Source organism: Bombina bombina, chromosome 2 (genome assembly GCF_027579735.1).
Source record: "Bombina bombina isolate aBomBom1 chromosome 2, aBomBom1.pri, whole genome shotgun sequence".
Lineage (NCBI taxonomy): Eukaryota > Metazoa > Chordata > Amphibia > Anura > Bombinatoridae > Bombina > Bombina bombina.
The window spans coordinates 361186242-361213158 of record NC_069500.1 but is presented as its reverse complement, the minus strand read 5'-3'; the positions used below and the strand labels follow the sequence as shown (position 1 = coordinate 361213158).

General features: G+C 38.3%; 1 protein-coding gene across 1 annotated transcript in view; it reads right to left on the bottom strand.

Annotated features, from left to right (window-relative positions):
• The window catches only part of KNTC1 (kinetochore associated 1), a 1377837-nt gene that overhangs the window by 369771 nt on the left and 981149 nt on the right, over nucleotides 1-26917 (bottom strand). The window contains exon 51 of the mRNA XM_053701768.1: nucleotides 3114-3226. Within this exon, the coding sequence (XP_053557743.1) occupies nucleotides 3114-3226 (113 nt within the window). The remainder of the gene's footprint in view (nucleotides 1-3113; nucleotides 3227-26917) is intronic.

The following is a 26917-nucleotide window of genomic DNA, read 5'->3' as shown; positions in this document are numbered from 1 at the left end:
AGTCATGAGGGGTGAAGAGAGACCTACTAAGTCGTTTGGACAAGTTATATTTAAAACTATAAAATTTGTTGATCATCATCTATGAGAAATTACCTTCTAGCTAAAGCACTGGAAATGGGAATTTTGCACCATGCACCACTGGATGAAACAGCATCACTCCCCAGTACAGACACATAACGACGGTCTAGTGTGCACAGGACAATCTTCTAATGTTGCCACAATTGAGGTTAGCGATGATATAGTTGAATGCACTAAAGATTTCAATCAAAGAGGCATAACGCTGGATAAAGGCTGATACTTTAACTTAAATATAAATAACTGGCTTACCCTTATGCCGCAGTCCACCAACTATGAACCATGGGACACATATTTATTGCGGATCTGTTTGCTTCTTATCCCAAGACATAATTCATTCTCCATATGTCAGCATTACCTTATCCGGCACAAATGTATGTTTCCTGTCAAACTTTTTTGTAATTTAGGATTTATTTAAATGTGTGCACAAACTTATGTTTCTTGTCAAACTTTTTTGCAGTTTAGGATGTATTAAAATGTGTGCACAAACTTATGTTTCCTATCAAACTTTGCGATTATTATCAGGTACATATAGGAATCGCTATGTTGCAATTAATATGCGATCAATATAGTGCTTATATAGCCTTTTTATATGGCTTGTTGCAACAAATATGCGATTTATATAATGCTGGTATGATTTTTTTTTATATGGCTTGTTGCAACAAGTAGGTGATCTATATAATGTTTATATGAATTGTTTATATGTTTTTTGAATTTATGTGATTTATCTAATGCTTATAATAATTTTTTAAATATAGTTTTTGAATAGTTTGATTAATGTATGTTTGGTGATATAAATATACATGTTTTAGGCAGTACCAAATGAGTTAATGAAAAAGGGGTGTGTTGGATCAATTTTGATTGGCTATGTTAACCTTTATTAGGTAGATGTGAACACCTGTTTTGAGAGCTAGATATGCTTATCAGCTCTATAAGATTTTAATATGTTTTAATAAATGGTGTTTTATTTGTTTAAAACCATTTGTGTTCACATCATTATTCCTGTGTGGCTATAGTTTCCTAATAAGACTATCTTTGGGAATATTTGGACATTTTATTTTCTGAATCCTAAGGGATACGTGTGGGACTGTGCGCATCCTAGGATCCAGGAGTGGTAACACTGATTGGAAAAAAATTAATTTCTTTTTCTGGCCACTAGATGGCCTTATTGTCAAACCAGAATATATAATCATATAATAATTGAATAAGGTGGAGAGGTAGGTTTCTCTTTCCTAACCTTATTTCATATAAAAAACATCACCCTTCCTTTCTCAAGAAGGCTATCACTGTAACATGCTGTTTTTATTTCCCAATACTAGTTGTTAGTTCAGTCCTGGCCTTTAACCTATACCTTTTCTTATCTCTCTCAGTATTATATAGTATTATTCTTTTTCTATTATGCAGTTATGGCTACATAAGGTCCTTAAAGGACCTTAACCCCTAATATATTACCCTACATGATTTTTTTTTTATATATTACAATCAATGACCCAAGAGTGGTCTAGCCTGATGTTAATAGGGACAAAAAGGACAATTTTCTTGTTTGTACTACTACTATGATTATTAAGCAAAGTCTGCAATCTGTAGGTACAATTCCCTTTTTTTTGTTCATGTATGTTCTCAATAAAAAAAAAGAAAGAAAAAAAAAAAGATATGCTATGAATAATAAAAAATATAAAAAAAGAAAAAAAAACAAGTTTTCCCCTTGTTTCACTCTTCTGCTGAGAATGGTTGGGGGCGGATATAGAGCAGGCAGGGCTGTGTGGAATATTTGTATTTGTCCCTAGTTGTTCTCGACAGAAGACAGAGATAAATAGAAAACTCTGTTCAAATATGGCAGCACCCATTACTTTACAGAAACTAAATCTTTACCCTTACATATTATTATTTAAACAGCTAATATAATTGTAAAAAATATATCTACATATTATTCTAAGGCTAATATTTGCACTGAATATATCATTATGTCTATCATGTATTTAGTGTTTAATATCCCTTAAATACACTACTGTATTGAAAAATAAATACATAAATGCGCTTAGATAATAGGTGGCCTTCAAGGGCTTAGAAATTAGCACAAAACTACCTAGGTTTAGCTTTCAACAAAGAATACCAAGAGAAAAAAAGCACATTTAAAGATAAAAGTAAATTGGAAAGTTGTTTAAAATTGCATGCCCCGTAGACGGTCATTTTAAGGCCTTATTTCAGACAGCCAAGATAATAAAGCATAACACAGTCTAAAGGTCTTAGTCGCTTGCACATAAAACTTGAACGTTTTAACAACATCAAAATTGTGAAAAAGCTACTTTTAGGAGCTGGACATAAAGAAGGAAACTTTAGGACTTTGGGAATCTAAAAATAATTCTAACATTATCCTCTCTATGCACACCATGCCAAAAAAAGTTTTTCACACCTTTTGGTAGAATAAAGGTTTCAATAACCTGGTCAGACAAACCTCTGTTAGACAAGATAAGGCTCCTAAGAGTGACCATCATAGACTGGTGGCATTCTACTTAACTGATAATGCGAGACACCAGAGGAATCCCGGATTATTAATGCAAGCCACATCTGTGACACTGTCCAATTGAAACTGGTTCCATTTGATTAAGTTCAAGTACTGTGCCAAGGATATGATAAGAAGCAGCACACTGTAGACCAGGGTATTGACAGATAAATTAGCATTTCAACGGGGGGGGGGGGGGGGCAGTGATATCTCCACACTGGGAGAAGATTTCTCACTGCTTAGCTGAACTGCTGTTCACAACTCTGTCCATGAAGCACTATTGAGGTTATAGAAACCCTAACAGTAATAATGTGAACATCAGAGCACTTCAGAGGTCACCTTCCCCATTTGGTGGCAAAAAACAAACTGGTTGGTTGGCAATGTTTTTGCCTCCTCCTAGTGGACAGGATCTTGCGGACAATCTTATGAAAAAGTTTTAAAACCTAAATTTTTGTACTGGCTGCTAATTTAGAAAAAAAGATTGTTGGTATAGGTCTCTATTTATACATACTTGTTTAAAGTTGGCTGTACTTACATTTTCTTGAGGTAGAGACGTTGGACAAAGCCACTTCTCTAAGAGTACATCACGGATTTTATTCATGTTCAAGTTGTTCACTTCAGATATGTGTTTAGCTGCGGTGTGAATATCTGCAGAATAAAATTTTAAGCAAATATAACCACTGAAAATCTAGAAATAACAAGTAAAATAAAATTGCTCATACACTACGCACATTGTTTAATCTTGAGCACTATATAGCAGTAGTATGTGTAAAACTTTGTTATAAATATTATTTGAAACATTGCTGCCATATAATGCTCAAAATACAGAAAATGATAGGGGGTGGAGGTGAGCGCCAAAGTAGGCTGAGGATGGGGAAGGGAGACAAATGTTGGTCCTCCTACTAGTAGTTAGGAGTGGATGTACAGAATAAGTAATGCTGAGGTGAGTATATAAGTTTATAAATGTATATCGATATTTATTCAACACAATCGGTTTAAAATGTCGGTTAAAAGTTCCGGTGATCTTCTAAAACATACAGTCAATAAAAATTACAATCAATAGAAAATATTACACATTCATAAACAATCATGGATCCATGTTACAATAACGAAATGATTTAAAATCAGAAAAAATAGATAATAAAAATAAAAATGTAAAAGATGAAATGACCTGGTGCACCTAAAACGTCTGACAATGAATGACCTGATAGTCCAAATCTCTTAATGTGGGTGGTACTCTGTGGTACAATCCGGATATTGATGAGTGTTCTTATAGTTGTGTTTATCCAAACAGATAATAATGTGACAAAAAAAAAAAAAAAGGTGTCTCTATTTTATATCCAATTCAGAAAAATTCAAAATAGTGTATATCCTGTGATTGAGAAAATGCAAACTTGAAAGTGTAAAAAACAATGTGATCGCTGGATGTCAAAAAAAAGGTTGGAAAAAATATATAAAAAATAAAAATGTGAAGAAAATATAAGTTCTTTCACAAAAAGTGTAGAAATCCTCAAATTGGTGAAACAAGATGATATTAGTCTTTCAAAAGTTAATCAATATGTGTCCAAAATGAAATCAGTGTAATGAAGTTGTCACCCAGTTGAATATAATAAAATAAAATAAAGCTGAGCAAAAACCTGCAAAGAAAACAAACAATACTGTAATATATACAAACTGTTCAGTGGATATATTAGTATTATGCTTACTCAAATCAGTCGACGCGTTTCGGCCATATCCTCCTGGCCTTTATCAAGACTTCTTCTGGCCTTAGAACCGCCAGAAGGGATCCTAGCACCTTTGTGAAAATTGTGGGAGCTGTGGCCAACCCGAAGGGAAGAGCCACAAACTGGTAATGCTTGCCCATAAAGGCGAACCTGAGGAACTGGTGATGATCTTTGTGGATAGGAATGTGCAGATACGCATCCTTTAAGTCCACGGTGGTCATATATTGACCCTCGCTGCAGTAGTTACAGGAACAATGCACGCTATAGGTTGGAGAAGAAAACCTTGATGAACAAATATTTTCTTTAGAAGACCCTCTAATTTTTTATCAATAGGATCTTTGAAAGCACAATAGGTATAGTAACACGCTTAGCCAGGGTAGAAATAGCTCCCTCCACCTTAGGGACCGTCTGCCACGAGTCCGCACGGCGTCTGATATGGGAAACATTTTCTTAAAAGTAGGAGGGGGAGCGAACGGAATACCTGGTCTATCCCACTCCCTAGTAAAAATTTCCGAAATCCTCTTAGGGACCGGAAAAACATCAGTGTAGGCAGGAACCTCTAGGAATCTGTCCATTTTACACAATTTCTCTGGAACTACAATAGGGTCACAATCATCCAGAGTCGCTAAAACCTCCCTGAGCAATAAGCGGAGGTGTTCTAGTTTAAATTTAAAAGCCGTCATATCTGAATCTGTCTGAGGGAACGTATTTCCTGAATCAGAAATCTCTCCCTCAGCCAGCAAATCCCTCACTTCAGAACATTGTGAGGGTACATCGGATATGGCTAATAAAGAGTCAGAGGGCTCAGCATTTGTTCTCACACCAGACCTACTGTGCTTCCCCTGCAACCCAGGCAGCTTAGATAAAACCTCTGTGAGGGTAGTATTCATAACTGCGGCCTTATATTTTGCAGGGTGAAAGAATTAGACGCACTAGAAGTACTTGGCGTCGCTTGTGCGGGCGTTAACGGTTGTGACACTTGGGGAGAATTAGATGGCAAAACCTTATCCTCATCTGACTGAGAATCTTCCTGCGACATACTTTTAGTAGCTAAAACATGTTCTTTACAATTTATTGACCTTTCAGTGCATGAGGGACACATTCTAAGTGGAGGTTCCACAATGGCTTCTAAACATATTGAACATTGACTTTCCTCAATATCAGACATGTTGAACAGGCTAGTAATGACTACAAACAAGCATGAAAACACTTTATTTAGTGAAAAAAATAATCTTAAAAAACGGTACTGCGCCTTTAAGAGAAAAAAAGCATACACGTTCTGCAAAACAGCCTAAACATGCACCAATTTTTTCAAAATTTTGTATGTAGACACAATATAGGTAGTTAAGATTGCACCACAATTTTTTTTTTAACAATTAACCCCTTAATTTCCAAACCGGATGGAAAATAGGCCCAGATCCGGAAACAACACTCTCAGCACCTTGCCACAGCCCTGCTGTGGCCCTACCTGCCCTCAGGGATCGAAAATGTGGGGTAAAAGCTTCAATTTGGCCCAAAACATACACCAGGGCCCTCAGGAGTTAGAGCTTGCTGATAAAACTAACTGCGCATCTGAGGCGTGAAAATAGGCCCCGCCCATCTTACTCGATGTCTCCTCAGCCTTAAAGAACCGCACCAGAGCCGTTATAACTAGCCATGTGGGTTTTAAGACCCAAAAGTTAAGCCATGTGTGCCCTTAATAAAGTTTGCCCAAAACGTTATTGCCCACAAAAACGTTAAAGCACTCCCAAAACAAAAAACGTTTGCTCACAAACATTTGCCATTCAGTGTCAACCATATTTGTTATTGGCCCCATATGAAAGCTAAGTAATGCCATTCTTTTAGCTCTAGGATTACTGCTTACCCTTACACTCCTGTGTATAATGTCAGCCTTTCTGAAATACACAGTCTCTCCAGAAAAATATGACTGAACATACCTCATTGCTGCATAGCATAAAACCGTTCCTCACACTGAAGTTTCCTGTACTCCTCTGTGGGAACAGCAATGGACCTTAGTTACAAATGCTAAGATCATCATCCTCCAGGCAGCAGTCTTCATCCATCTGCTGCCGGAGAGTAAATAGTACACACCGGTACCATTTAAAATAACAAACTCTTGCTTGAAGAAATTAAAAACTAATATCTTATCTCTTTCACTTTACCCTTCCTAGTACTTAGAGTAGGCAAAGAGAATGACTGGGGGGTGGAGCTAAGGGAGGAGCTATATAGACAGCTCTGCTGTGGTGCTCTTTGTCACTTCCTGTTAGGAAGGATAATATCCCACAAGTAAAGGATGAATCCATTATTCAACAAAAGGACCCCTGCACCTTAAAGTACTTAAAAACGACTAACACGATCCGGTCACCAGAGCATAAGTTTAGGCCTAACCAGAGCTCATGCCTGTTGCCTACTGAGCCAAAAATGTACTGTGCGTCGGAGACCGTGAAAAATAGGCCCCGCCCATTTATGGCGATCACAAACGAATCCATAATACAGCATAGGAAGCGGTTAGGACAAAAAAAGGTCCCCCTAAAAAACAACGTCATAATGCTGCAGCCCTTTATAAAACAAAATAAAATAACGAGCTGCCTCTCCCTGTCCTTTACAAACACCCAATATGTCATAAAACCCAGGTCCACTTTAACCCCTTTTATAGCAAAGAATAAGATGTCAGCCATTCTGATATAACAGGTCTCTTCAGAAAAAAAGACTGAACATACCTCAATGCTTATAGCATGCAGCTGTTCTCCACTCTGAAGATTTCTTACACTACCTTCAGCACTCTGTGGGAACCAATGTGGATCTTAGTTACGTCTGCTAAGATCATCAACCTCAGGGCAGAAAACTTCTTCCATATCCCCGTGAGGAAAATAGTACACACCGGTACCATTTGAAAATAAAAAACTTCTTGATTGAAGAAACTAAACTAACACCTCAATTTACCTTTTCCTAGTATAACACAGGCAAAGAGAATGACTGGGGTGGAGGGGAAGGGAGGGGCTATATATACAGCTCTGCTGTGGTGCTCTTTGCCACTTCCTGTTAGCAGGAGGTTAATATCCCACAAGTAAGGATGAAATCCGTGGACTTGTCATATCTTTGTAAAAGAAATAGGCAGTGCAAGCGATTAGCAAAACCAAACCTAGTGGTTAAAATAGCTAAATTTGGCCTTGCCCCCCAGATGGAAGCAGTGATCCGTTGCCAACCTTTCTTGAAAAAAAAGGGAGACTTATTGATAGTTAATGAGCCATAATCTAATGCAGATAGAGAGTGCACAGCATTAATAACTGCAACAATTCCTATAATTACCAGGTACTGATTGGGATCCCCTTTCAGAGGTTCAGTGCTATATAGTACTAGGCCAAAGCCACACATATGTAAGCCTGTGATTGGGTACAGTGTGCTCTCACTGTCTAAAAGATCTACTCTTTGCTTATAGAGAGCTTATATTGACTCAAAAGAGGATAAACTTATAATGCTTTGGAATCTCTTTGTAAGTAAACAGTATATATTAGAGAATTATAGTGTACAATCTCAGGCCTATTAATGTGTGTTTTTAGATTGGAGTCCTATTTTACAAAACATATTTTATTAAAACAAACTTTATGACCTGCTGGATATAAAACAATCCATAAACAAAGGAGCACCAGATGGCAGATTTTTTGTTGCATTAAAAATTACAGCTTTATTGTCCATTGTTAAAATAAAATTGAATTGTACAAAAAGGCAAACAGTGATCCAAACTAACATTAGCAAACTGGGATTACTGACAAAAAAAATCTTTCCCCCCCCCATTATTGATAATTTGCTCATCACATAATTACACGTGAGATACAGAGAACACACGCTGATGCTAATGCTATCCAATTCATACAGAATATTCTTCTATTCTCATACAAGACATTCTGGCAAGGAACAGAGTGTGAACCAGCTTTAATAGCCTGTTTACTCCCTCCTCTCATATCAGAAGTCAGGTTATATCACCCTTAGAGGTAGTTAGCCTGTTTACCATTACTACATGAAATCTGAACATGCCAACCAATCAGGAACAGCCAGGGTGCTGGCTGAATGGTTAGGATAACTGTAATTTATGACAGGAAATCATTGACCCATTAACCATATTATAGCATGTGAGAGCAGCAGGACTTGTGTAGCTTTTTTATACAGTGTTGATAAAGTTTTTTGTTTTGTTTTTTTGAAGGTCCATTGATGTGTTTTGTGAATTGTATCCCTTACAGGTAGCCATATAGAGAAACAAATTCTTGTCAGCTGACAATAATTAAATCCATTATCACCTATTCTGACATACTCCAATAACAGGTTTAAAAACAATGGAGAGCGCTACCAAGGGTATTACAAATCAAAACAAGAGCAAAATAAAGTGAATTTGTCCTAATATATTATAAAAGCAGCCGTTATAGAAAATGACTAGATAAATAAAAAACACAAAGAAAACAGCTCCTAGGCAACAAAAGTTTCTTTATAACTATGTAACAATGTCCTTAAAGTGAAGGTAAACTGATGAATGAAAGCCCGTTTTTTAAAAATACTATTAAAAACAGGGGCACTTTCATTCATCAAAGTTTTGAAGGCAGCCGTTTTGATTAAAAACTTACCTCTCTTCTTTGCACAGCCAGAGCAGCTTCCCCCACCCGGAGATCCTCTCTTCACACGTCATCAATGACTAATCCAGCTTCCTCCAATCACGGCATGGCCTTAGGTAATGACTACACTGGGGGGAAAGCTGTGATTGGAGGAAGCTGGATTAGTCACTGATGACGTGTGAATAGAGGATCTCCGGGTGGGGGAAGCTGCTCTGGCTGTGCAAAGAAGAGAGGTAAGTTTTTAATCAAAACGGCTGCTTTGTAAATTTTGATGAATGAAACTGCCCCTGTTTTTAATAGTATTTTTAAAGAAGGGGCTTTCATTCATCAAAGTTTACCTTCACTTTAAGTAAACTTATTCACAATACAAACAAATCGGATTGGTTTATATAGATGTCAGTCAAACACACTGGCAATAGTGCTTTTATGTATAGCATTTTCATAAAAAAATAAAGGCAAATCGGTTTGGTCAGTAGAGTTGTCAATCAGACAATGCGGTATTTGATAGGTGCAAAGAGTAAAGGAAAGTATACACAAAACTCTTTAACCCCTTAATGACCAAGGACGTACAGGGTACATCCTACAAAAACTGTAACTTAATGACCAAGGACGTAACCTGTAGACCCTTAGGGGTTTCAGGAGGTGGAAGTGATTGTGATCGCTTCCAGTCACTTTCAAGGTATTGCAGTGATGCCTCGATATTGAGGCATCACTGCAATACATTTTTTAAACACCCCAATGCAGAGAGTGTCACTCTGTGGCCCTCTCTGTATCGGCCAGCGATGGTGCGGATCGTTGGTGGGTGGGAGCCATAGTAGGGAGGCGGGTAGGCGGCCCATCGCTGGAGTAGTTCCGGCCGCTGTTCCGGGGGAGCAGGAGCATGTGAGACCGCTACACAGTGCAGTGAGTGCACACAATACCTAAGGGGTAGGAGGGAGAGGGAGCAATAATTGTTAGTAAAGTAATCTGGGAGGTGTAGGGGGGTAGGATATTGAGGGGGGGCAGCTACACTATGGAAAAATTGGGTAACAAAAAAATTGCAAATAAGATTAGAAACTGGGTACTGGCAGACAGCTGGCAGTACCTAAGGAGGCCACAAATAGGAAGAGGGGGTAGGTTAAGAGAGCTGTTTGGGGGGATCGTGGAGGTTGGGGGGTTAGAGGGGGAACCTACAATGCATAAACTATTTATATACAGTACATATATATATATATATATACAGGGAGTGCAGAATTATTAGGCAAATTAGTATTTTGACCACATCATCCTCTTTATGCATGTTGCCTTACTCCAAGCTGTATAGGCTCGAAAGCCTACTACCAATTAAGCATATTAGGTGATGTGCATCTCTGTAATGAGAAGGGGTGTGGTCTAATGACATCAACACCCTATATCAGGTGTGCATAATTATTAGGCAACTTCCTTTCCTTTGGCAAAATGGGTCAAAAGAAGGACTTGACAGGCTCAGAAAAGTAAAAAATAGTGAGATATCTTGCAGAGGGATGCAGCACTCTTAAAATTGCAAAGCTTCTGAAGCGTGATCATCGAACAATCAAGCGTTTCATTCAAAATAGTCAACAGGGTCGCAAGAAGCGTGTGGAAAAACCAAGGCGCAAAATAACTGCCCATGAACTGAGAAAAGTCAAGCGTGCAGCTGCCAAGATGCCACTTGCCACCAGTTTGGCCATATTTCAGAGCTGCAACATCACTGGAGTGCCCAAAAGCACAAGGTGTGCAATACTCAGAGACATGGCCAAGGTAAGAAAGGCTGAAAGACGACCAACACTGAACAAGACACACAAGCTGAAACGTCAAGACTGGGCCAAGAAATATCTCAAGACTGATTTTTCTAAGGTTTTATGGACTGATGAAATGAGAGTGAGTCTTGATGGGCCAGATGGATGGGCCCGTGGCTGGATTGGTAAAGGGCAGAGAGCTCCAGTCCGACTCAGACGCCAGCAAGGTGGAGGTGGAGTACTGGTTTGGGCTGGTATCATCAAAGATGAGCTTGTGGGGCCTTTTCGGGTTGAGGATGGAGTCAAGCTCAACTCCCAGTCCTACTGCCAGTTTCTGGAAGACACCTTCTTCAAGCAGTGGTACAGGAAGAAGTCTGCATCCTTCAAGAAAAACACGATTTTCATGCAGGACAATGCTCCATCACACGCGTCCAAGTACTCCACAGCGTGGCTGGCAAGAAAGGGTATAAAAGAAGAAAATCTAATGACATGGCCTCCTTGTTCACCTGATCTGAACCCCATTGAGAACCTGTGGTCCATCATCAAATGTGAGATTTACAAGGAGGGAAAACAGTACACCTCTCTGAACAGTGTCTGGGAGGCTGTGGTTGCTGCTGCACGCAATGTTGATGGTGAACAGATCAAAACACTGACAGAATCCATGGATGGCAGGCTTTTGAGTGTCCTTGCAAAGAAAGGTGGCTATATTGGTCACTGATTTGTTTTTGTTTTGTTTTTGAATGTCAGAAATGTATATTTGTGAATGTTGAGATGTTATATTGGTTTCACTGGCAAAAATAAATAATTGAAATGGGTATATATTTGTTTTTTGTTAAGTTGCCTAATAATTATGCACAGTAATAGTCACCTGCACACACAGATATCCCCCTAAAATAGCTAAAACTAAAAACAAACTAAAAACTACTTCCAAAAATATTCAGCTTTGATATTAATGAGTTTTTTGGGTTCATTGAGAACATGGTTGTTGTTCAATAATAAAATTAATCCTCAAAAATACAACTTACCTAATAATTCTGCACTCCCTGTATATATATATATATATATATATATATATATAAGGATTTTATTTTAGTACTGGTAGACAATTGTGGGATGGGAAAGGGAAGAGAGCTGTTTGAGAGGGGTCAGAGGGTGGGATGCTGACCTTTACACTAAAGCTAAAATTAACCCTACAAGCTGCCTAATTAACCCCTTTACTGCTGGGTATAATACAAGATTGGTGCGCAGCAGCAATTAAAGGCCTTCTAATTACCAAAAAGTAATGACAAAGCCATAAATGTCTGCTATTTCTGAAAAAAGGGGATCCCAGAGAAGCATTTACAACCATTTGTGCCATAATTGCACAAGCTGTTTGTAAATAATTTCAGTGAGAAACCCAAAGTTTGTGAAAAAGTTAGCGATTTTTTTTTTATTTGATCGCATTTGGTGGTGAAATGGTGGCATGAAATATACCAAAATGGGCCTTGATCAATACTTTGGGTTGTCTACTAAAAAGAAATATATACATGTGAAGGGTTATTCAGGGATTCCTGACAGATATCAGTGTTCCAATGTAACTATCGCTAATTTTGGAGAAAAAAAAAATGGTTTGGAAATGGCAAAGTGCTACTTGTATTTATTGCCCTATAACTTGCAAAACAAAAGCAAAAAACATGTAAACAGTGGGTATTTCTAAACAAAATTTTGGTGGTTGTAGATGGGTGTTTTTTGGTGGTTGTAGATGTGTAACAGATTTTAGGGGTTAAAGTTAGAAAAAGTGTGTTTCCATTTTTTCATCATTTTATAATTTTTTTTATAGTAAATTATATGATATGATGAAAAACATTATTTATGTAAGAACTTACCTGATAAATTCATTTCTTTCATATTAGCAAGAGTCCATGAGCTAGTGACGTATGGGATATACATTCCTACCAGGAGGGGCAAAGTTTCCCAAACCTTAAAATGCCCATAAATACACCCCTCACCACACCCACAATTCAGTTTAATGAATATCCAAGAAGTGGGTGATAAGAAAGGAGTGAAAGCATCAAAAATAAGGAATTGGAATAATTGTGCTTTATACAAAAAAATCATAACCACCACAAAAAGGGTGGGCCTCATGGACTCTTGCTAATATGAAAGAAATGAATTTATCAGGTAAGTTCTTACATAAATTATGTTTTCTTTCATGTAATTAGCAAGAGTCCATGAGCAAGTGACGTATGGGATAGCAGATACCCAAGATGTGGAACTTCCATGCAAGAGTCACTAGAGAGGGAGGGATAAAATAAAGACAGCCAATTCCGCTGAAAAAATAATCCACAACCCAAATCAAAAAGTTTTAATCTTATAATGAAAAAACTGAAATTATAAGCAGAAGAATCAAACTGAAACGGCTGCCTGAAGTACTTTTCTACCAAAATTTGCTTCAGAAGAAGAGAAAACATCAAAACGGTAGAATTTAGTAAAAGTATGCAAAGAAGACCAAGTTGCTGCTTTGCAAATCTGATCAACAGAAGCTTCATTCCTAAAAGCCCAGGAAGTAGAAACTGACATAGTAGAATGAGCCGTAATCCTTTGAGGCGGGGATTTACCCGTCTCCACATAAGCATGATGAATCAAAGACTTTAACCAAGACGCCAGAGAAATGGCAGAAGCCTTCTGACCTTTCCTAGAACCAGAAAAGATAACAAATAGACTAGAAGTCTTTCTGAAATCTTTAGTAGCTTCAACATAATATTTCAAAGCTCTAACTACATCCAAAGAATGTAAAGATCTCTCCAGAGAATTCTTAGGATTAGGACACAATGAAGGGACAACAATTTCTCTACTAATGTTGTTAGAATTCACAACCTTAGGTAAAAATTTAAATGAAGTCCGCAACACCGCCTTATCCTGATGAAAAATCAGAAAAGGAGATTCACAAGAAAGAGCAGATAATTCAGAAACTCTTCTAGCAGAAGAGATGGCCAAAAGGAACAAAACTTTCCAGGAAAGTAATTTAATATCCAGAGAATGCATAGGTTCAAACGGAGGAGCCTGTAAAGCCCTCAGAACCAAATTGAGACTCCAAGGAGGAGAAATTGACTTAATGACAGGCTTGATTCGAACCAAAGCCTGTACAAAACAATGAACATCAGGATGATTAGCAATCTTTCTTGTGAAAAAGAACCGAAAGAGCAGAGATTTGACCTTTCAAGGAACTTGCAGACAAACCCTTATCCAAACCATCTTGAAGAAATTGTAAAATTCTAGGAATTCTAAAAGAATGCCAAGAAAATTTATGTGAAGAACACCAAGAAATGTAAGTCTTCCAGACTCGGTAATAGATCTTCCTAGACACAGATTTACGAGCCTGTAACATAGTATTAATCACTGAATCAGAGAAACCTCTATGACTAAGTATTAAGCGTTCAATCTCCATACCTTCAAATTTAATGATTTGAGATCCTGATGGAAAAATGGGCCTTGAGATAAAAGGTCTGGCGTTAACGGAAGAGTCCAAGGTTGGAAACTTGCCATCCGAACGAGATCCGCATACCAAAACCTGTGCGGCCATGCTGGAGCCACCAGCAGTACTTTATCACTCTTGGAAGAAGAACTAGAGGCGGAAAGATATAAGCAGGTTGATAATTCCAAGGAAGTGACAACGCGTCCACCGCTTCCGCCTGAGGATCCCTGGATCTGGACAGATACCTGGGAAGTTTCTTGTTTAGATGAGAGGCCATCAGATCTATTTCTGGAAGCCCCCAGATTTGAACAAACTGAAGAAATACCTCTGGGTGAAGAGACCATTCGCCCGGATGTAACATCTGGCGACTGAGATAATCTGCTTCCCAATTGTCTATAACTGGGATGTGAACCGCAGAAATTAGACAGGAGCTGGATTCCGCCCATACAAGTATCCGAGATACTTTTTTCATAGCCTGAGGACTGTGAGTCCCCCCTTGATGATTGACATATGCCACTGTTGTGACATTGTCTGTCTGAAAACAAATAAACGATTCTCTCTTCAGAAGAGGCCAGAACTGAAGAGCTCTGAAAATCGCACGGAGTTCCAAAATATTGATTGGTAATCTCGCCTCCTGAGATTCCCAAACCCCCTGCGCTGTCAGAGATCCCCATACAGCTCCCCAACCTGAAAGACTCGCATCTATTGAGATCACAGTCCAGGTTGGACGAACAAAAGAGGCCCCTTGAACTAAACGATGGTGATTCAACCACCAAGTCAGAGAAGAACGAACATTGGGATTTAAGGATATTAATTGTGATATCTTTGTATAATCCCGGCACCATTGGTTCAGCATACAAAGCTGGAGAGGTCTCATGTGAAAACGAGCAAAAGGGATTGAGTCCGATGCAGCAGTCATGAGACCTAAAATTTCCATGCACAAAGCTACCGAAGGGAAAGATTGAGACTGAAGGTTTCGACAAGCTGAAACCAATTTCAGACGTCTCTTTTCTGTAAGAGACAAAGTCATGGACAATGAATCTATTTGGAAACCTAAAAAGGTTACCCTTGTCTGAGGAATCAAGGAACTCTTTGGTAAATTGATCCTCCAACCATGTCTTTGAAGAAACAACACAAGTTGATTTGTGTGAGATTCTGCAGAATGTAAAGACTGAGCAAGTACCAAGATATCGTCCAAATAAGGAAATACTGCAATACCCTGCTCCCTGATTACAGAGAGAAGGGCACCGAGAACCTTCGAAAAGATCCTTGGAGCTGTAGCTAGGCCAAAAGGAAGAGCAACAAACTGGTAATGCTTGTCTAGAAAAGAGAATCTCAGGAACTGATAGTTATCCGGATGAATTGGAATATGAAGATATGAATCCTGTAAGTCTATTGTGGACATATAATGCCCTTGCTGAACAAAAGGCAGAATAGTCCTTATAGTCACCATCTTGAATGTTGGTATCCTTACATAACGATTCAATATTTTTAGATCCAGAACTGGTCTGAAGGAATTCTCCTTCTTTGGTACAATGAACAGATTTGAGTAAAACCCCAGGCCCCGTTCCAGAACTGGCATAATTACCCCAGCTGACTCCAGATCTGAAACACATTTCAGAAACGCTTGAGCCTTCACTGGGTTTACTGGAATGCGTGAAAGAAAGAATCTTCTCACAGGCGGTCTTACCCTGAAACCTATTCTGTACCCTTGTGAAACAATGTTCTGAATCCAAAGACTTTGAATAGAATCGATCCAAACATCTTTGAAAAATCGTAACCTGCCCCCTACCAGCTGAGCTGGAATGAGGGCCGCACCTTCATGCCGATTTGGGAGCTGGTTTAGACTTTCTGAAAGGCTTGGATTTATTCCAGACTGGAGAAGGTTTCCAAACGGAAACTGTTCCTTTAGAGGAAGGGTCAGGCTTTTGTTCCTTATTCTGATGAAAGGAACAAAAACAATTAGCAGCCCTATATTTACCTTTAGATTTTTTATCCTGAGGTAAAAAGGCTCCCTTCCCCCCCAGTAACCGTTGAAATTATTGAGTCTAACTGAGAACCAAATAATTTATTACCTTGGAAAGAAAGAGAAAGCAATGTTGACTTAGAAGTCATATCTGCATTCCAAGACTTAAGCCATAAAGCTCTTCTAGCTAAAATAGCTAAAGACATATACCTGACATCAATTCTAATGATATCGAAAATGGCATCACAAATGAAGTTATTAGCATGTTGAAGAAGTTTAACAATGCTATAAGCATTATGGTCTGACACTTGTTGCGCTAAAGCCTCCAACCAGAAAGTTGAAGCTGCAGCAACATCAGCCAAAGAAATAGCAGGTCTCAGAAGATTACCTGAACATAAATAAGCCTTCCTTAGAAAGGATTCAAGCTTCCTATCTAAAGGATCTTTAAACGAAGTACTATCTGCCGTAGGAATAGTAGTACGTTTAGCAAGAGTAGAAATAGCCCCATCAACTTTGGGGATTTTATCCCAAAACTCTAATCTATCAGATGGCAAAGGGTACAATTTCTTAAACCTTGGAGAAGGAGTAAATTAAGTACCCAGACTATTCCATTCCCTAGAAATTACTTCTGAAATAGCATCAGGAACTGGAAAAACTTCTGGAATAACCACATGAGGTTTAAAAACTGCATTTAAACGCTTAGTAGTTTTAATATCAAGAGGACTAGACTCCTCCATATCTAAAGCAATCAACACTTCCTTAAGTAAAGAACGAATAAACTCCATCTTAAATAAATGTGAAGATTTATCAGTGTCAATATCTGAGGTAGAATCTTCTGAATCAGATAGATCCACATCAGAAATAGATAAGTCAGAATGATGGTGGTCATTTAAAAATTCATCTGAAATATGTGAAGTTTTAAAAGACCTCTTACGTTTAGTAGAAGGAGGAATAACAGACAGAGCCTTCCGAATAAATTTAGAAACCAATTCTTTAACAATAACAGGAACATCCTGAACATTAGATGTTGAAGGAACAACAACAGGTAATGGATTATTACTAATGGAAATACTATCTGCTTTTGATAGCTTATCATGACAACTATCACAAACAACAGCCGGAGGAACAGTTAACAAAAGTGTACAACAAATGCACTTAGCTTTGGTAGAACCGACATCAGGCAGCGCTTTTCCAGAAGGAGATTCTGATCCAGGGTCAGGTAGTGACATCTTGCAATATGTAAAAGAAAAAACAACATATAAAGCAAAATGATCAAATTCCTTAAATGGCAGTTTCAGGAATGGGAAAAAATGCAAAATGAAACAAGCTTCTAGAAAACCAGAAGCAACTAAAAAGTGAGACTGAAATAATGTGAAAAAAACTGGCGCCAAGAATGACGCCCACACATTTTGGCGCCAAGAATGACGCCCATATTTTTTGGCGCCAAAAAAACGTCCGCAATACACATACATCAAAAATGACGCAATTACGAAAAAACTTCCGGCGCCAACTATGACGCCGGAAATGACGAAATTTTTGCGCCAAACAAGTCTCACTCCAAGAATGACGCAATAAATAGAAGCATTTTCTGCACCAGCGAGCCTAACAGCCCGCAATATTTGAGAAAAAAAAGTCAATTGAAAATTGAAGGTAAGAAAAAACATAATTTATGTAAGAACTTACCTGATAAATTCATTTCTTTCATATTAGCAAGAGTCCATGAGCTAGTGACGTATGGGATATACATTCCTACCAGGAGGGGCAAAGTTTCCCAAACCTCAAAATGCCTACAAATACACCCCTCACCACACCCACAATTCAGTTTAACGAATAGCCAAGAAGTGGGGTGATAAAAAAGTGCGAAAGCATATAAAATAAGGAATTGGAATAATTGTGCTTTATACAAAATCATAACCACCACAAAAAAGGGCGGGCCTCATGGACTCTTGCTAATATGAAAGAAATGAATTTATCAGGTAAGTTCTTACATAAATTATGTTTTCTTTCATGTAATTAGCAAGAGTCCATGAGCTAGTGACGTATGGGATAATGACTACCCAAGATGTGGATCTTTCCACACAAGAGTCACTAGAGAGGGAGGGATAAAATAAAGACAGCCAATTCCTGCTGAAAATAATCCACACCCAAAATAAAGTTTAACGAAAAACATAAGCAGAAGATTCAAACTGAAACCGCTGCCTGAAGTACTTTTCTACCAAAAACTGCTTCAGAAGAAGAAAATACATCAAAATGGTAGAATTTAGTAAAAGTATGCAAAGAGGACCAAGTTGCTGCTTTGCAGATCTGGTCAACCGAAGCTTCATTCCTAAACGCCCAGGAAGTAGATACTGACCTAGTAGAATGAGCTGTAATTCTCTGAGGCGGAATTTTACCCGACTCAACATAGGCAAGATGAATTAAAGATTTCAACCAAGATGCCAAAGAAATGGCAGAAGCTTTCTGGCCTTTCCTAGAACCGGAAAAGATAACAAATAGACTAGAAGTCTTACGGAAAAATTTCGTAGCTTCAACATAATATTTCAAAGCTCTAACAACATCCAAAGAATGCAACGATTTCTCCTTAGAATTCTTAGGATTAGGACATAATGAAGGAACCACAATTTCTCTACTAATGTTGTTGGAATTCACAACTTTAGGTAAAAATTCAAAAGAAGTTCGCAACACCGCCTTATCCTGATGAAAAATCAGAAAAGGAGACTCACAAGAAAGAGCAGATAATTCAGAAACTCTTCTAGCAGAAGAGATGGCCAAAAGGAACAAAACTTTCCAAGAAAGTAATTTAATGTCCAATGAATGCATAGGTTCAAACGGAGGAGCTTGAAGAGCTCCCAGAACCAAATTCAAACTCCAAGGAGGAGAAATTGACTTAATGACAGGTTTTATACGAACCAAAGCTTGTACAAAACAATGAATATCAGGAAGAATAGCAATCTTTCTGTGAAAAAGAACAGAAAGAGCAGAGATTTGTCCTTTCAAAGAACTTGCGGACAAACCCTTATCTAAACCATCCTGAAGAAACTGTAAAATTCTCGGTATTCTAAAAGAATGCCAAGAAAAATGATGAGAAAGACACCAAGAAATATAAGTCTTCCAGACTCTATAATATATCTCTCGAGATACAGATTTACGAGCCTGTAACATAGTATTAATCACGGAGTCAGAGAAACCTCTTTGACCAAGAATCAAGCGTTCAATCTCCATACCTTTAAATTTAAGGATATCAGATCCTGATGGAAAAAAGGGCCTTGTGACAGAAGGTCTGGTCTTAACGGAAGAGTCCACGGTTGGCAAGAGGCCATCCGGACAAGATCCGCATACCAAAACCTGTGAGGCCATGCCGGAGCTACCAGCAGAACAAACGAGCATTCCTTCAGAATCTTGGAGATTACTCTTGGAAGAAGAACTAGAGGCGGAAAGATATAGGCAGGATGATACTTCCAAGGAAGTGATAATGCATCCACTGCCTCCGCCTGAGGATCCCGGGATCTGGACAGATACCTGGGAAGTTTCTTGTTTAGATGGGACGCCATCAGATCTATTTCTGGAAGTTCCCACATTTGAACAATCTGAAGAAATACCTCTGGGTGAAGAGACCATTCGCCCGGATGCAACGTTTGGCGACTGAGATAATCCGCTTCCCAATTGTCTACACCTGGGATATGAACCGCAGAGATTAGACAGGAGCTGGATTCCGCCCAAACCAAGATTCGAGATACTTCTTTCATAGCCAGAGGACTGTGAGTCCCTCCTTGATGATTGATGTATGCCACAGTTGTGACATTGTCTGTCTGAAAACAAATGAACGATTCTCTCTTCAGAAGAGGCCAAAACTGAAGAGCTCTGAAAATTGCACGGAGTTCCAAAATATTGATCGGTAATCTCACCTCCTGAGATTCCCAAACTCCTTGTGCCGTCAGAGATCCCCACACAGCTCCCCAACCTGTGAGACTTGCATCTGTTGAAATTACAGTCCAGGTCGGAAGCACAAAAGAAGCCCCCTGAATTAAACGATGGTGATCTGTCCACCATGTTAGAGAGTGTCGAACAATCGGTTTTAAAGATATTAATTGAGATATCTTCGTGTAATCCTTGCACCATTGCTTCAGCATACAGAGCTGAAGAGGTCGCATGTGAAAACGAGCAAAGGGGATCGCGTCCGATGCAGCAGTCATAAGACCTAGAATTTCCATGCATAAGGCTACCGAAGGGAATGATTGTGACTGAAGGTTTCGACAAGCTGTAATCAACTTTAGACGTCTCTTGTCTGTTAAAGACAGAGTCATGGACACTGAATCCATCTGGAAACCCAGAAAGGTTACCCTTGTCTGAGGAATCAAAGAACTTTTTGGTAAATTGATCCTCCAACCATGATCTTGAAGAAACAACACAAGTCGATTCGTATGAGATTCTGCTAAATGTAAAGACTGAGCAAGTACCAAGATATCGTCCAAATAAGGAAATACCACAATACCCTGTTCTCTGATTACAGACAGCAGGGCACCGAGAACCTTTGTAAAAATTCTTGGAGCTGTAGCTAGGCCAAACGGCAGAGCCACAAATTGGTAATGCTTGTCCAGAAACGAGAATCTCAGGAACTGATAATGATCTGGATGAATCGGAATATGCAGATATGCATCCTGTAAATCTATCGTGGACATGTAATTCCCTTGCTGAACAAAAGGTAAGATAGTCCTTACAGTTACCATCTTGAACGTTGGTATCCTTACATAACGATTCAATATTTTTAGATCCAGAACTGGTCTGAAAGAATTCTCCTTCTTTGGTACAATGAAGAGATTTGAATAAAACCCCATCCCCTGTTCCGGAACTGGAACTGGCATAATTACTCCAGTCAACTCTAGATCTGAAACACATTTCAGAAATGCTTGAGCTTTTACTGGATTTACTGGGACACGGGAAAGAAAAAATCTCTTTGCAGGAGGTCTCAACTTGAAACCAATTCTGTACCCTTCTGAAACAATGCTCTGAATCCAAAGATTGTGAACAGAATTGATCCAAATTTCCTTGAAAAAACGTAACCTGCCCCCTACCAGCTGAGCTGGAATGAGGGCCGCACCTTCATATGGATTTAGAAGCAGGCTTTGCCTTTCTAGCTGGCTTGGATTTATTCCAGACTGGAGATGGTCTCCAAACTGAAACTGCTCCTGAGGATGAAGGATCAGGCTTTTGTTCTTTGTTGAAACGAAAGGAACGAAAACGATTATTAGCCCTGTTTTTACCTTTAGATTTTTTATCCTGTGGTAAAAAAGTTCCTTTCCCACCAGTAACAGTTGAAATAATGGAATCCAACTGAGAACCAAATAATTTGTTACCCTGGAAAGAAATGGAAAGTAAAGTTGATTTAGAAGCCATATCAGCATTCCAAGTTTTAAGCCATAAAGCTCTTCTAGCTAAAATAGCTAGAGACATAAACCTGACATCAACTCTGATAATATCAAAAATGACATCACAGATAAAATTATTAGCATGCTGAAGAAGAATAATAATATCATGAGAATCACGATGTGTTACTTGTTGCGCTAAAGTTTCCAACCAAAAAGTTGAAGCTGCAGCAACATCAGCCAAAGATATAGCAGGTCTAAGAAGATTACCTGAACACAGATAAGCTTTTCTTAGAAAGGACTCAATTTTCCTATCTAGAGGATCCTTAAACGAAGTACCATCTGACGTAGGAATAGTAGTACGTTTAGCAAGGGTAGAAATAGCCCCATCAACTTTAGGGATCTTGTCCCAAAATTCTAATCTGTCAGACGGCACAGGATATAATTGCTTAAAACGTTTAGAAGGAGTAAATGAATTACCCAAATTATCCCATTCTTTGGAAATTACTGCAGAAATAGCATTAGGAACAGGAAAAACTTCTGGAATAACCACAGGAGCTTTAAATACCTTATCTAAACGTTTAGAATTAGTATCAAGAGGACCAGAATCCTCTATTTCTAAAGCAATTAGAACTTCTTTAAGTAAAGAACGAATAAATTCCATTTTAAATAAATATGAAGATTTATCAGCATCAACCTCAGAGACAGAATCCTCTGAACCAGAGGAGTCATCAGAATCAGAATGATGATGTTCATTTAAAAATTCATCTGTAGGGAGAGAAGTTTTAAAAGATTTTTTACGTTTACTAGAAGGAGAAATAACAGACATAGCCTTCTTTATGGATTCAGAACAAAATCTCTTATATTATCAGGAACATTCTGCACCTTAGATGTTGAGGGAACTGCAACAGGCAATGGTACTTTACTAAAGGAAATATTATCTGCTTTAACAAGTTTGTCATGACAATCAATACAAACAACAGCTGGAGAAATAGCTACCAAAAGTTTACAGCAGATACACTTAGCTTTGGTAGATTCAGCACTTGACAGCGATTTTCCTGTAGTATCTTCTGGCTCAGATGCAACGTGAGACATCTTGCAATATGTAAGAGAAAAAACAACATATAAAGCAAAATTGATCAAATTCCTTAAATGACAGTTTCAGGAATGGGAAAGAATGCCAAAGAACAAGCTTCTAGCAACCAGAAGCAATAAAAAATGAGACTTAAATAATGTGGAGACAAAAGTGACGCCCATATTTTTTCGCGCCAAATAAGACGCCCACATTATTTGGCGCCTAAATGCTTTTTGGCGCCAAAAATGACGCCACATCCGGAACGCCGACATTTTTGGCGCGAAATAACGTCAAAGAATGACGCAACTTCCGGCGACACGTATGACGCCGGAAACGGAAATAGAATTTTTGCGCCAAAAAAGTCCGCGCCAAGAATGACGCAATAAAATGAAGCATTTTCAGCCCCCGCGAGCCTAACAGCCCACAGGGAAAAAGTCAAATTTTAAGGTAAGAAAAAATGGTCAAATCAAAATGCATTATCCCAAATATGAAACTGACTGTCTGAAAATAAGGAAAGTTGAACATTCTGAGTCAAGGCAAATAAATGTTTGAATACATATATTTAGAACTTTATAAACAAAGTGCCCAACCATAGCTTGGAGTGTCACAGAAAATAAGACTTACTTACCCCAGGACACTCATCTACATATAGCAGATAGCCAAACCAGTACTGAAACGAGAATCAGCAGAGGTAATGGTATATATAAGAGTATATCGTCGATCTGAAAAGGGAGGTAAGAGATGAATCTCTACGACCGATAACAGAGAACCTATGAAATAGACCCCTTAGAAGGAGATCACTGCATTCAAATAGGCAATACTCTCCTCACATCCCTCTGACATTCACTGCACGCTGAGAGGAAAACCGGGCTCCAACTTGCTGCGGAGAGCATATCAACGTAGAATCTAGCACAAACTTACTTCACCACCTCCATCGGAGGCAAAGTTTGTAAAACTGAATTGTGGGTGTGGTGAGGGGTGTATTTGTAGGCATTTTGAGGTTTGGGAAACTTTGCCCCTCCTGGTAGGAATGTATATCCCATACGTCACTAGCTCATGGACTCTTGCTAATTACATGAAAGAAATGAAATTTATATGCATTTTCCCAAAAATGAAACTGACAGTCTGAATGAAGGAATACTGAATATCCTGAATCATGGCAAATATAAGTTTAAACACATATATTTAGAACTTTACATATAAAGTGCCCACCATAGCTTAGAGTGTCATAAATAGAAATAAGACTTACTTACCCTAAGACACTCATCTACACATAGTAGATAGCCAAACCAGTACTGAAACGAGAATCAGTAGAGGTAATGGTATATAAGAGTATATCGTCGATCTGAAAAGGGAGGTAGGAGAAGAAATCTCTATAACCGATAACAGAGAACCTATGAAATAGATCCCCTAGAGGAAGACCATTGTATTCAAATAGGCAATACTCTCTTCACATCCCTCTGACATTCACTGCACTCTGAGAGGAAAACCGGGCTTCAGCCTGCTGCGAAGCGCATATCAACGTAGAATCTAGCACAAACTTACTTCACCACCTCCATGGGAGGCAAAGTTTGTAAAACTGAATTGTGGGTGTGGTGAGGGGTGTATTTATGGGCATTTTAAGGTTTGGGAAACTTTGCCCCTCCTGGTAGGAATGTATATCCCATACGTCACTAGCTCATGGACTCTTGCTAATTACATGAAAGAAATAATAGTAGCTTTAGAAAGTCCATTTAATGGCGAAAAAAACTGTATATAATATGTGTGGGTACAGTAAATGAGTAAGAGGAAAATTACAGCTAAACACAAACACTGCAGAAATGTAAAAATAGCCCTGGTCCTTAAGGGTAAGAAAATTGAAAAATGGTCTGGTAACTAAGGGGTTAAAAGGTGACTACCTAACACCTGAAAGTTCTCACCTAATGCTTTTATGTATAGCATTTTAATAACAAAAAAAAAGGCAAATAGGATTGGTCAGTAGAGTTGTCAATCAGGCAGTATTTGATTGGGGCAAAGAGTCAAGCAAAGTATACACAAAGCTCCTTAAAAGGTGAATAGCTAACACCTGAAAATTCTCGTCTGAAGGGGTGTGTCCCTGAAATGCGTTGTGAAACTGTGGTCTGTCTGGGCAGGCAATTGTTGCCATTTTTTAGTATCCTATATCTGTTTTTTTTTTTTTTTTTTGCTGTTATTTTATCAGATACGTTGTTAGCAATTCATATGTTTTACTTTCTGCATCAGTATGTATATAACTTATGCTGCTAGTAACTAGTGCATTCTACTTTTAGCACTGTCTTAATACTTACTATTTGATATGCTGCTAGCATTTTGTATGCTTAATTTCCTGCATCTATATGCACATTACTCATGCTGTCATTAGTGTGTTTCCCTAGCACTTTTTATGTATATATACTGCCAGCATTTAATCTGTCCTGCATTTGACCTATTGAATCAACATATTTTATATACATCTATTGCTTGTATCGATACCTTGACATTTTTAATAATTTTTGAATTGCTAAATTTTACAGAAAGCCTAATGAGTAGATTTCCTGTAGGTGAAAACATGGTAATACTCCCTTCAGATCCCTCAGACAATCACTGGGCTTCAATATGCTTAGAAGTGCCTTTCACTGAAGAATCAAGCACATCATGCGTCACCAGCTCCTAAGGAGGCAAAGTTTTTAATACTGAGGCATAAGTGAGGTGTATTTATAGGACTCTCACCACCTATATGAAAGACATTTATATTCCTTGTTTCTTTTATAGACTTTTTCACTGATTGTTAGTCATTTTAATTTTGAAATAAATATTTGGTATATATGATTTTATAGCTCTGTTTTCTTTGTATTTTTTATTTATACTCCAATAACAGTTATGGTGTGCAGGAAAGTGTCATTGCACGAGTACTGTAACATAGTACATAAGGTTGAAAAAAGACATTAGTCCATGGAGTTCAACCTACACAAATCTTAATTTATATACAATAAAAGCTCTGGTTAATCTTAAATGAATTCCATTAAAAAGGTTAACACCAGTAATCATATCCCTGAATTCTGTTTCTAGCCAGAAATGTATCTAAACAATTATTAAATATATCTAAGGCAGTGGCGACTCTAGGAACAATATATAGGGGGGGCACATAAGATACCACAGTCAAATCTGGGGGGGCACTAATCATTTTTACCACCAAATCATATATATTACGGTACCTACTAAACCTCTGCACTGTGCCATGTAAGATAATTTATCATGGTCATCATCTGGCAAATAATAATTTATTAATTTCTTTCATATTGGCAAGAGTCCATGAGCTAGTGACGTATGGGATATAGATTCCAACCAGGAGGGGGCAAGGTTTCCCAAACCTCAAAATGCCTATAAATACACCTCCCACCTCACTCATGCCTTAGTTTAAAGTGTAGCCAATAAGTGAGGTGTAAAAGAAGCAGTAAAAAGCCTACAAAAAGAGGAACTGCAAAAAATAATGTGCTTTATACAAAAACCCATAACCATAAAAAAATAGGGTGGGTCTCATGGATTACATAAATGATGTTTTCTTTCATGTAAGTGTCAAAAGTCCATGAGCTAGTAACGTATGGGATATAATACCCAAGATGTGGAATCCACGAGTCACTAGAGAGGGAGGGATAAAATAACAGCTAAAACCGCTGAGAAATTAAATCCAAAAAAATAATTACGTTTTCTATTAAAAATTCCAAAGAAAAAACTCAAATCAAAGGCATTAGAATCAAACTGAGACAACTGCCTGAAGAACCTACAAAAGGCTGCTTTCGAAGAAGCAAACACACCAAAATGGTAACATTTTGTAAAAGTATGCAAAGAAGACCAAGTTGCTGCTTTGCAAATTTGATCAACTGAAGCTTCATTTTTGAAAGTCCAAGAAGTGGCAACTGACCTAGTAGGATGAGCTGTAATTCTCTGAGGCGGAGACTGCCCCGCCTCCAAATAAGCTTTGTGAATCAAAAGTCTCAACCAAGATGCCAGAGAAATAGCAGAGGCTTTATGACCTTTCCTGGAACAAGAAAAAAATCTTTAGTAGCCTCAACATAATATTTCAAAGCTCTTACCACATCCAAAAAATGTTAAGACCTTTCAAGAGTATTCTTAGGATTAGGACACAAAGAAGGAATAAAAATTTCCCTATTGATATTGTTAGAATTCAGAACCTTAGGCAAAAATTTAAATGAAGTCCGCAAAACAGCTTTATCTTGATGAAAAATCAGATAAGGAGACTCACAAGAGAGAGCAGACAATTCAGAAACTCTTCTAGTAGAAGAGACAGCCAAAAGAAATAACACTTTCCAAAAAAAGAAATTTCATGTTCAGAGAATGCATAGGATCAAAAGGAGGAGCCTGTAAAATCTTCAAAACCAAATTGAGACTCCAAGGAGGA